At 37.4% G+C, this 13028-nt stretch overlaps 1 protein-coding gene across 2 annotated transcripts; it reads right to left on the reverse strand.

Annotated features, from left to right (window-relative positions):
• Nucleotides 1-443: 443 nt before the first annotated feature.
• On the reverse strand, nt 444-12028 carry LOC113110809 (bicaudal D homolog 2 (Drosophila)). Of its 2 annotated transcripts, XM_026274997.1 has the most exons (9): nt 11563-12025; nt 6897-7109; nt 6585-6737; nt 5932-6372; nt 5499-5828; nt 4726-5400; nt 4438-4589; nt 4044-4290; nt 444-2017 (listed from the first exon to the last, which is right to left on the reverse strand). In XM_026274997.1, the coding sequence occupies exons 1-9, from the start codon at nt 11809-11811 to the stop codon at nt 2015-2017; spliced, it is 2463 nt and encodes an 820-aa protein (XP_026130782.1). In that variant the 5' UTR covers nt 11812-12025; the 3' UTR covers nt 444-2014. The 2 variants fall into 2 exon arrangements, with proteins under 2 accessions (XP_026130782.1, XP_026130781.1); XM_026274996.1 differs by lacking the exon at nt 444-2017 and having other exon boundaries at nt 3356-4290; nt 11563-12028.
• Nucleotides 12029-13028: the final 1000 nt, after the last annotated feature.

Raw genomic sequence — 13028 nt, forward strand, 5'->3', positions numbered from 1 at the left:
GTGTCACCAACTCAAATAATAGATAACGGGAAATATGGATTTTTTTTTTATTTTTTTTTTTGGTAGCCCAAACCTTAAACCTTACCCCAAGAATAATTGCTTTTACTCTCGGCTATATTTCCTAATAAATTTAAATATTGTGCAGGATATATTATTTTCTTAATATTACAACCCTAATTTGAAGAATTTTGTGATATTTTTAAGTTTATTGATATTACATAATTTTTAATCATTTAAAAAAAATATATATATTACGTATATGGAAAAGCACTCAGCCTGTTCTTTTCAAATTCTTTCCCAACTCTGCTTTCACTCAGCACTGCTCATATAATCTGTAACTTCATGAATATAGTCAAATGAAACGATGCCAACAGTGAAACATCCCAGCACTACTGGACTCTTGGAACTATGTCTGACAAAATTTGAGGACCTGAAGCAAACACTGATATTTTATATTAGTTTATTTATTAATTTTTTTGCTTCTTTTTTTGTCAGTGGGAAATGTTAAGAAAGACAAGGGCCTATAATGTGTTCCTCATGATAAACTACAGAGCGCAAAGGATTAGAAAAAAGTAGAACATTGACATCAGCACTGTAAAACAATAATAATTATAATGATAAAAAAAAAGAAGGGAAAAAAAAACCACAGGCGAGGCAGTATAGCATACATTGTACCTGTCAGATTTCAAGTAGAAATGCAAAGAGTGTGCCGGTAATAATGCATACAAACCTAGTCATTAATACTGAACCGATAGCCAAGGTTATGAATAAATAACAAATATGTGAGGTCATTCTATAAAAATTTGTAAAAATACACTCAATGTCATATAAAGCTATGACATGGCTGATGAAGCAGTTTCAGCAAATAGAAAACTATTGCATACACTCCAGAAACAGCACAAAATTGCACTTTTTAGTCAAAAGAAAAAGAAAAGGAAAGGTTATTTTAAAACTTTAATACGTCTTAAATTTGAAATGGCACAAATGTTCTGAGGCAAAGTTTTCTGCTTGCTGAAATACAAACAAATAACTCAATTATTAGCAAGGTTACACATAGAAAAATAATGACCAACAATATCAACAGACAGCCAAGATGACTGCCATCAGAAATCATTACTTCCTCAAAGGAATGTATGATTTTGAACACACCTAGTTCTTACTAACATTTAAAATCTCCTAAACCAGCAATCTGAGTCGACATTCACAAGGAGTGTTTAATTATTGTCCAAATTAGATGTGGGCCAAGTGAGGGATACTGACAGAAATACTGAACTCTATGGCTTTAGATTGATTTATGAAACCAAAAACAAATAGTTGCATAAAAGGCACAGGAGGTTTTATGAGAGGGTTATACAAAACAGATAATCGATGTTTAAAACAGGTATGTATTGCAATGTAAAAATACAAAATGCTGACCTTAATGCAGTATTTGGCAAAAAAGTAGAAAGTATTCCAATTTGGAATTTATATTTTGTATGTGGTTAATTTAACATGCTTGACCCACTATGGAAATTGACTCCAAACTTTTCAGGAGCAAGTCAAACTTATTGTTCCTCAAACTGAGTTACACATGAAACAAAAAACAAATATAGGCCTTATTAACATAATCGTTCTCCCTGGAATATGCTTAAAACCTGACAGTTAAGCATAAAATACTATAAACACACCACAGTTCTTATATTATTTTTGTTTTTCAGTTAAATACGTAAAATTCGCAAAAACAAAAGATGTGCCAAGTATACTGAAATGTGCATCTCTTACATAACTAATGCACTAATAGTGCACATTAAACAAAAATGAAGCAGAAAAAAATACCACAGTAAAAGTCAGAATCATGATTACATAGATTGGTTGGCTTTACATGTGAGCCTGTGAGTTTTCTTGCAGCCACATCCAGGGACAAATTTCTTGTTTCCATAATTGGAGCAGGCATGTGTATTCTGGACGTACTGTATGTGTCGACCGAAGGAAGAGGGAAATGACCGTTTGCGGATAATCTCCAGAGCTAATAACATTACTGCAAAATTGAGAAACAAAACGATCATGAGAATTATTATATCATAACTGATCCAAATGTATTGTGAATAATTAATATATCTTAAGTCAAGCTGATCACACTGGATAGTGAAAGTTACCGTCAACATTGAGACAGGTTAGACTCATTAGTACACAGCAAAACATGGAGGACTCATTTTTACAGATGCAATGGACTGCAGGAAGCTGAAGACTCACATGCAACAGACAACATGCCAACTAATATAAATGGTTAAAAGTGAGAGCAACAGATCATGCACAGTGGTTCAGAGACACATTGTAAAGACAACATGGACAATGTGTTATGCTGAGAAGCTAGATGAAATAGTATGAACAAAACCAACAAAGACATGGATGACTAAGTGTGCAAACAAAACTAAAATTCTAAACATAATCTATGACAACTCTCAATTTAGTCATATTTTTATCTGTAGCATCAATTATGTTCTTTAGGGTTGCAACCTGGATTGCAAAGCTCCCAGCAGGCTCAGTAAGGTGCGTCTCTTTTGGGATTACACAGATTTATTTGCACTGACACAGAGATTAACAGACTAGCTTTGTGAAACTGGGTTTAACTCAATGACATTCATTGCTGGTTGGGTTAAAGTAGAAACATTGGGCTCAGATGTTCCGAGAGAAAAGACAAATTGACACAAATTTATTTGACCATGTTTAGCCATTTTCCAAGTATTGTTTCCTCAATACTTGTTTATGGATATCTAGGTTTCATTGAGTTTAGTTGCAACTGAATATGATATATCTGTTTGTACAGTGTGCTCTGGCTATATACTAAACTATTTGTCTAATGTGGTAGGTCATGCAATTAATCAATGCATACTAGAAAATTGCATGCACTACAACCTGCTTTCTTAAAAAAACGAGTACAAATGTCAAGAGTACAGGTCTTCCTCGATAATAAAAAAAGTCACAAAAGAGACTCAATTTGGTATCCAAATATTGGAGTTAGTCTATTACAAAAAAATCTTGTAGTAATTTATTTTACTTGTAGTGACTGTGATAACTTTAGTACACTGTAAAAAATTATCGTGAATTTAACGGTAAAAGACTGTAAAAATGCTACAGTAAAAACCTGTTAAATGGTTATTGATAAATTCCCCTACTATATATGGTAAAAAGAAAACTGTATTGGACATTACATGTAATTTTACAGTAGTATAACGTTTTTGGAAGTGAATCATTGTAGTGATAATTTACAGTGAATAACCGTAAATTGACATTCCCAAAACTCTTTTCTATTTCATTTTTTTTTTTTTTTTTTGATATAACAATGTTTCTTAGTTTTTTCTTATCAGTTTTGTATATTAGGGTATATGTTGTTTAATGAGTGTTTATTGCATTATTTAAGTTTCATGTGTGTTATCACGATGGTGTTTAGTGTTTGTGTGAATAACACTGTGCACCTTCTATAGATGTTATTATTTAAAAGCTGCTTGTGATGGGCTTTGGTTCATCATACTTTTTTCATCACCAAATGCATTTGGTGGTTATCAGTGTATTACAAAGGTACAGTACAAAACAGATTTCAGTACTTCAGTAGACTGGTATATTAACATTATACCAGTTAATGAAATTATGGTATTTAACTGTCAATTTAATGCCGTAAAATATTTAAAATACTCATATTTTTTTTACGGTACATTCCGGCAACCAGAGCTGTCGTTTTTTTACGTTTATATTACAGATTCTTTTTTACAGTATAGATAGTATGGTATTGCCAACCCATCCAGTATCTCCAGGTAGATTTACAGGAGAAGCCATCAGAACTGTTAGCACAAACAGTGACATGCTAGCATTGTTTTATCCCAAGTACACATACAGTAAAATGAATGTTAGTTAGCATGAGGACGCTGATGAGTAACAGTAACACACAGGTGTTAATCGGATCCAGTGTCACACAGAATTTTATACTTCTCACTGCAGAAAACCGCAGGACTTCCAATGAGGCCGTGTGGTTGTGGTCGGTTCTTACATGGAAGTCTAGGACTTACATGGGGGCTGGAAAACGATAAGGGTCCCCTCCCACGGCCAGATGAAGCCTTCCCACGGCTGCCTGGCCCAGCACCAGATCCTCTTCGGGATTGCTCATGGTCAAACTCCAGATCCTCCAATCGCTGTGTAAGGGCCAGTTTCTGCTGGATGGCCATACGCAGGAGAGAGTTCAGAGTCTTCTTCTCATCCTCTGCTGCAGCCAGCTGCCTCTGCATGTCGTCCAATTGTGTTACGTATTCATCACATCTAATGAATAAAAGGAGAAAGAGGGATAGAACAGGAGAGATTTAGTTCCTGGATTAAGCAACCCTACTGTTTCTGGTTATTTGGTTGGGATGAGCCAGACAAAGAAAGCTGGAAGAGAAACAACTTTCAGTAGTGTTCCCGCACTACCTGGTGGCAAACATTGCCCTGAGAGAGGAGAATGTAGCGGCATCTTCTTTAAGAGCCTTCAGCTCGTTCCTCAACTTCATCATGGTTTCGGTGACCATGGCCTTTTCATTATCATATTTGCTCTTTAGGTTTGCCAGGGCAACCTCTGCTGTCTGAAAGAGGACAGAACCACACCACCGTTTAAAAAAAGCTCTTGAAAAACTAGCAGTATGTTTGGATGGTCTACAAGAAGATCAATATTCTAGCATCATATACACCCTTGCCAAGCTAATCTTTTTTTATTCTCACCTGTTTATTGGCCTTGAGCACAGTCCTCAGCGTGGCGATCTGTTCTCGTTTAGTGCTCAGCAGGGACTTGAGCTTTAAAATCTCCTCCATGCAAGCAGCCTGGTCTTTATCCGCCACTGCGGCCAACTCTAGAGAAGCAACTCTTTGCCTGGACAGTTCTGTGGTACGATCGACCGCCTTCTGCAAGTGGCGTATCTGATCCCGAATTATAGCTACTAGGTTGTAGATGTCCATTGATTCAGGACCTGGATCTTCTCTGACTGGTGTCCCAGAAGTCAAGCTGTCAGCGGCGGTGGAGTTAGACCTTGGTGTCTCAGCTGTGCTGTCACTGGTTTGCGTCAACGTAGACTGAAGATCTTTACCTTCGGTCTTGTTTCCTTTACCCTCTTTGTAGAAATCGAGCATGACACGATTCGGGGTTTCGTTGTTGCACATGCAGACATGGTGGTAGAGGTTTGCAAGCTCTTCACTGAAGGCGACAAGCTCATCCTGGGCAACACTAAGACTTCCTTCTGTCTCGCCGGCAACTGCACTCACTTCCTTCAGCTCCTTTTCCAACCGAGTGACTTGATCACGGTCTGCACGGCTGCTGCTCTCCAAATGAGACACTTGAACACTGAGGTCACGCACGTGTCCCTCCAGTCGTGCCCGTACCTCCTCATGCTCTGCCTTCATCTAGAAGAATCATGCATAATCACGTTGACACTAAATCATCACCCCATCAATAAAAAAAGAATATTGAACAAAATTAAAGTTTTCTCAGTCCCACTCACCTCATCATGCTCCGATTTTAGTGCCTTAAGCTCCTCCCTCAGTTCACCTGCCTCTGCTATGGCTACTTCATACTTGCACCGAAGTATCTCTGGCCCATTGATATCCAGCTCATAATAGTCCACATCATTGTCCTCCCGACTGTCCCGCTCTCGCTCACTGTCCAGGGCTGACTGCCGCTCCTTGCCTGCCTGCAATCTCCTCATTACACCCAAATCGTCACTAAGTCTCGTCATAGCTTCCTGCTGTTCAGCTAATGCTCCTCGAGCATGCTCTAACTGCTTCTGAGAGTCCTGTAAAGTGGTGAGTAGAGCCACCTTCTCTCGTTCCACCTGCAGGATGAAATGGACGGGACAAATACTACATTTAAGGTGACTGTGTCAACAAGGTTGACCGAAAAGTTGAATGCCAACTCAATGTGAAGAACAGTCATACCTGTAAGAGCTGTTGTTTAAGCTTCTGGATTTCAGAGATGTTCAGCTCTGTCAACAAGTCATCAACCAGACTTGGTGCGGGACGGATGTTTCCATCTCTTTTGGGAGAAGACAATCGGTTATCTTCGTCGTTAACCTCACTGACTTTAGCTAATCCGTTTTCAAATGCCAAAATGGCCTCATCGTTATTTGGTTCGTCTGTACTCAGTTTGAGCCCATCCAATGAGCTGGCAAGAAGGGAGTCTCCCAGGGTCATGTGATGTGTCAATTCTTTTCGGAGAGCTGCTTTCTGCTCCCGTTCGGTCTTTACGGTTTCTAAAGCCTCTGTTAGCTGACGCTCAGCTATTTCACGTAACCGAATGGCATCCTCTAGCTGGCTGTTCATGTACTGCACTTCCTCTTCCAAGCGGCGATTCTCATGCTTTAGTCCCTCAAACTCCACCTTTGGGAGAGAACAGAGATGTATGAGAAACAAACCAAAGACAAACAGTATGGTAACACCAGACTTGTATAAATCCCACTATGTTAAAATAGTAGTCATCATTAAGAAAACACTTTCATCCAAAGTTTCTCCACGGTGATGGTGCTGGGACTGGAACTCTGTCTACTTTTCCACACTCACATTCGATGTGATCAATGGTCGGTGCTACTAACCTGACCCTGTTTAAGGGTGGAAACTTGTTTCTGAAGGCTGATGTTCTCCTCTTCCAGTTCAGTGTAGTCTTGCAGCAGACGAGACTCACGGATCTTGTACTCTCTAATATCGTCACGCAGGCGACTGCGCTGGAGCTCCACAATCTCGTTATTCTTAAAGACACAACAAATTTAGTTGACACAAGACTAAGATCTATATAGAAGATAGACGTAGCATTACTAGGGTCATAACTCACTGGGTTTGTTTGCTGTGGAGTATATTTTCATGTGGAAAAAGTTAATAAATATGTTTAGTAAACTCAACCCGCAAACCTCTCTCAGCTCTAGTGCAAGGGTGGCCAGACGTTCGTTCTCCGCCTGGGTGCTGGTGAGGGTGTTCTTTGTTTGTCGCAGGTCAGCCTGCAGTTCCTGCATTCTCTGCTCATAGTACGCCTCTTTAGATGCCGACTCAAGGATGAGGGACTCCTCCCTGCTTTCCCCATCTGCAGCCACCTTCCTATGTGTGGAGTGAACCTGGCCGTATGCCTGTAAGAACATGATCAGAGAGAGATTGAGGTTAGAATAATGTACAAAGTCTATCAAGTTCTAGCACTATGGCTATACTAGGCTATAGAAGTCTGTCAATTCTGTCTGGGCCTATACTAGACACTGAAGTTTAGTTTGTATGTGGGACACTTTGTAAAGCTCAAAGATGCATTTCCTGCAAACTGATGATGTAACTGGCTACAGAAAACCCTAATTGAATTCGGTCCAAAAGCTCTTCTTATCAAACGCTCAATCTCTTTTGTTCCCCACTAAAGTTGTGTGCCAGTCTGAATGATGTCATTGGCATGCTACAGCCTGACTAAGTGACCACACACATGCGCAACCATGGCAGTACAAGCTGTAAATGTTAACTGCTCCGTTAGTGCTGGTGGCTAGCAGAAAGCATGCAGGGACCACTGATGTATGATGGACCAAGCACACAGATGCAAGGCCTAACAATGCAACATACATCAGGATGTTTCTTCAAAGTCCCTCTGGACTTTCAGAAAATAAACATATTCATATTCTCAATGGTTTATTTATCCACTTACATTGTGAAACAGTAAACATACATTTATCGGAGGAGAATTGTGATTTTTGTCATTTACAAACGTTGAATGCGTGTGAGACCAAAAGAGACGTGGAAATGGTGTCAGCACTAAGTCCTCCTCCTGCCACGGCAGCTGCTGCTAAGACCTGGCAGCTGTCCACCTGTCACTCTGGGCTGCCAAGACATTTCTTTAGACCTTTATTCTGATTCCAGAACAGAGATTCCATAGATAAAGACAACGGCAACAACACACAGACTCCCAACACTGTGTGTTTCTCTCGATTCCTGAACTATTGGTTAAAGAATATTTTTGTGATCAGGTCTTTAATGAAAGATGATACAACATTCCTGTGTAGAATAAACTGATTCCTTGAATATCTCATAATCGACTTACAATTCTCAGTACTGCTCTGCTTAAACTGAACCAGAGATGCATTCGCAGCTTACTCTGTATAACTAAAACTGAGAAAAGGCCTTGTTAAATATATCCATGCCACTGCTGTGTAAGTCTTCCACTGAGACTTCAGGGATGTCAAACACAAGACTTCTTATCTGCACAGAATTTTACAGAGAGGGAATCCAAAGTTTTACCAATTCTAATGGGTTCTAGGAGAGCAGGTTTCAATTTATGAATCATACAAAGTGTGTAAATAAAGAGATAAAAAAAAAGTTGAGGCAAGTGATTTGTAACTAAGTTTTTGAAACACACAACATTGAATGTGTGTGTACAATTTATATTGTACAACAAAACAAAAAAAGTTGACTTCAAGTCGTCAACATACACAATCAGTGTACCATTCATTCGTTCGTCTTTTGATTTCATATTAAAAGTAAAAAAAAAATTTGCATGCTATTCCTACAATCTTGGCATTTTATTCAGAATCAATTTAATCCAAAGTAATAGTAAAGACATTGATAATGTTACCAAAGATATTTCAAATAAATGCTATTTGTATGAAAATCTATCACAATTTCCACAAAAATATTAAGCAGAACAACTGTTTTCAACACTGATATAATAAGAAGAAATGTTTCTTGAGCAGCAAATCATCATGTGACACTGAAGACCGGCAAATTCAGCTTCGCATTACATTAATTAATTACATTTTAAATGATATTCAATAGAAAACATAAATTAAATTATAAAAAATATTATTATAAACTTTAAGAATTTTTCATAAAGTCACTGCATTTTTGATCAAATAATTGCAGCCTTGGTGAGCATAAGAGACATTTAAAAAACATTACGACATCTTCCTAACAATAAACTTTTTATATGTCAATAACATAATTAGCTTATGTGCATACAGCATATAAAACTCTAGACTGGAGCTGTAGTGTAAACACTATTTTTTAAACTGAAGGCAGGCAAAAATATTTTTTACTGCGCTAAATATTTAGATCTCTTTCTGTGGTCATATTGACTTAACCTAGAAACAGATCTTATCGGCATTTCACATAAGGAACACTAATCTCACCAAGACTGGGTCTTACTATGCTTACAGAGTGTTTTGAGAATGAGTTAACGTGAGAGAGCAGATCTGATGTAGGCTACTTGGAAAGGATTAGCTGGTCTTCTCTTTTCACCTCACCCCGTCTGATCCAGCGTGTCTGAGTCTTGATCACACCTATCTTAACGTGTCTGCGTATGCACTCTCTTATGGTTTCATATCCCCTCCTTACTGTGGTGTTGAAAAAACTTTTACAAATTATTTTCCCACACTGCAGGACCAAAATTAAAATGAATTAGTGAAGATAAAAATGGTAAATGAATAAATAAATAAAATAAAACTAAATAAAATAAAATAAAATAAATGGTAACTAATAACAGGCCTGAATTTTTTTTAAAATATTAACCTAGTAATAATATACATATTAATAATTAGAATAATACAAATAATATACATATTATTAATAAAAAATATTAAATAAATACATAAATTTAAATAAACCTATATTCAAATTAAATTTAAAAATTAATGTAAACAAACCAATAAATTGTGACTAGACTGTTTCTAAATAGTAACCTAAAATCTGAAAGTGTATTTTATATATATAAAATGCATTAATAAGGAAGAATGGCTTTTATTAATAAAATGACTCATGCAAGATAATCTGCCTAGTAATCTGACTTCATGCACTGACCTACAGAAGTCTAGCAGCTTGAAATGACACACAAAAGCATTTGTACAAGAGTTTAACTGCTTCCAGCTGAAGCCCCTTGCTGACACCATTAGTGTGAGATCAGTCCAGGCAGTGGACTTGAGTCAAGACCGAGGTGCTTTTTTTAGCCTGATTTCTTCCCAGATCTTCTTACTACATGACGAAGACAGCGTCCTCTATTTAGTGGTGCAGAAAAGATTAGAGCAGAAGGAAGTAAGTACAGAACAAAGACGGGCTCTAAATAAACTATAATTCGAACAATCAGGATTAATGTCTGAGCTCAGATGCATGTTTGTGTTGACAGGAAGTCGTAGGCGAGAGAGAGAGAGAGAGAGAGAGAGTTGTTCAGGGGTGCTGAGAACACAACTTGAGTTTATTTAGGTCTATAAAACAATTCATATACAGCCTACATTTCAGTCTCGGTTTATTGCAGAATGTTTTATCAGGAAGAAACATCTACTCCACGTGTTTTCTCACATCCACATCTCACTTCTCATAATTGTTTCACCTTCAGCCTCTGATCAACAACACGCAAATGATATATTCACACATGTCTATATATTAGAATGCTGAACATTCAACATGAGATATTAAATAAATTTAGGGTTTATTGACTTTAAATATATTCATAAATCTCCTCTAATTGTAAAATGAATATCCGGCTCTTCCATAGATAGCAGGCAGGATATCCTGTGGTCTTTTCTTAGGTTATTGTGATGAAGCCATCACTTTAAATTCTACAATAAATGTAACTTTATTGAACTGGGCTTTAGCATAGGCTTGTGTAAAGAGTCAATGACATTTACATAATTGGTACTGACAGAATATTTCTCATTCTAGATGTCTACATGTTGATTTTTTCCCAAATCCCCAATAATGCAAAACCATATATATATATATATATATATATACTGTTGACACAATAAAAACAGCAAACAACAAACTATTATATGCATCAACAATATTTTATCAATAACAACGAATTGTGACAAATGGACTATTAAAAGTACAAATATTCCATCTAGTCACATTAATTTAAGACCATATATCCTACATGCACAATAATTATAATACAAACTGAGGTGGAGTTTAACAAGTCATAATACATGGTACAGTTTAAACTGAATGGCTATTTTATATCTTTATAGCTAACAATTAGCATTCCACCTTTGTAATTTGAACGCTGATGTAATCTACTCTGTATCGTCAAGCCTATATCAATTCAAAAAGTTATGTTTTGCGGACGATTTTAAATGAATATTTTATTCTGTCAAGCGTCATTTGTAAAACGAGACCAGAATTAAATAATATTCGATGCTTTTTGTACTTGATTTCAACAAACAAACAAGCAAACAACAACAAAAGTAACTTAAGCAAACTCAACTTTCAACAAAACATAAAAAAAAAAACTTAAAATTAACTGTCCATAAGTGATTACAATAACGCAGGTTTTGCGTAATTTTACACTAGACCGGTCCTATATTTCTGCTGACAAAGCGACCGATAACGAGCACCTCAAAATAGCAAAAATATCCGCAGTTTCACTGATATTTCTTCCTATTATCTTCTTTTTATTTTATTATTTTTGCAAAGTACATGCTGAAGAACAATGAAAGTACAGAAAACGAGCAACGATGGGTGGAGCAGGCAGACTGATACACTTTTCCTTTTTCCAACAACACACCGTTACATTTCAGTCAAGCCGCAACGTTGTAACATTGTTGTCTGATTTGGTCTGACCTCTCTGAGCTGGTCCAGCTCATGTCTGGCGCTCTCATACTCGCTCTCCAGCTCCTCGAAGCGCTGTTTGAGCTGCTGGTTCTCCTCCAGCACCGCGAGCCCGTACTCCGCCGCCTGGATCTTCTCGCGGCTCGTCTCGCTCAGTTCCCGCGTCAGGCGCTCGTTCTCCGCGCGGAGCCAGTTGGGCCCGGCTTCAGAGACCAGCTGCGCCTCGGGACACCCGTCCTCTTCCCCGGACATGTTTGCCATCACCCGGCACACTCTAACACAGGCGATAACGGACCGAGCCCGTTGATTCCTCTTTCTCAACCATGAAGTTGAAGTTTATTGGAGGCGCTATTCTTAATGTGAAAGTTCAAATTCAATTTTACAAACTTATTCCCCGTGTTTCAGTGTAGATCTCCATGATTTTCTCTGGTTCGGATGTCATTCTGGAGATTAGGAGGGGGACTCGGTTTGCGGTGAGATCATCTAGCAGGAATACGAAGTGATTTTGTCTCTCCTGTTTTAAGGGTAATGTAGTTCCATTGAAATATGCATGCGTTGAATTAGAGCTGTGCTAGACTACAAGACCCATAATGCTTTGCGTTCTGTACACGAAGGCAACACAGATGCACAGATGGTCCATAGATTGAATGCCAAATTCAATTTCAAATGTTGCTCAATGCTTCCATCTGCTGATGGTAAAATTTCAGGTTGTGTGGTCTAGATGTTTTTAAAATCAGGGACTTCTTTTAAAAATATATATATAAAATAGGCATATTAACATCGTTTATGTAAAAATACCTATTTATACTTTGTGTTAAAAATTATAATTAATTTAATTTAATGTAAAACGTGAAAAAGTAAATAATTATTGTAATTTTAAATTAAATATTTTTTATTGCCTTTGAAAAAAAAAAAATCTTAAAATATTTTATGGAAAACATGTACTTTGATAATAGTAGTTGTTGCCACAGTTTATATACTTTATAAAACTGATCTTTTTCTGTAGTCCAACGTCATACCTCATGGAGCCAGTCTGAAAAACCCTGCTCAACACTTGAAACTTAATTGTCTATCATTGTGTTTTCAATTGACTGAAAAACTGGGATTTGCTTTTGTGTCCCCACCACAATTGAATGGAATAGAACAGAAAGCATTTGATTAAAGGACATTCAAACCACAAAACTGGTTTTACCCATCAATCTGAAGGTGAAAATATGCTTTATTCATGCAAGCTCATCATTATTATCTGCCGAGGTTGAAGGCTGACATGGCTGAATCAAAAGAGGAAGTAGCAGAATGAGCGTTTAACATCTCCAAGGTGCACTTTCATCCAGATGGTAAGTTCTTATTTAGCGCTCTCTCGTTACTAAGAAAGATGTACTTTAATTCTGCATGTTCAGTTACTGTACAATTCTGTCTTCAGGGTGCTCTGGATGTTTACAACCACTGTAAGTTTGCCAGATCAGATTTTAAAATCG

This window comes from Carassius auratus, chromosome 11, assembly GCF_003368295.1.
Source record: "Carassius auratus strain Wakin chromosome 11, ASM336829v1, whole genome shotgun sequence".
Classification (NCBI taxonomy): Eukaryota; Metazoa; Chordata; class Actinopteri; order Cypriniformes; family Cyprinidae; genus Carassius; species Carassius auratus.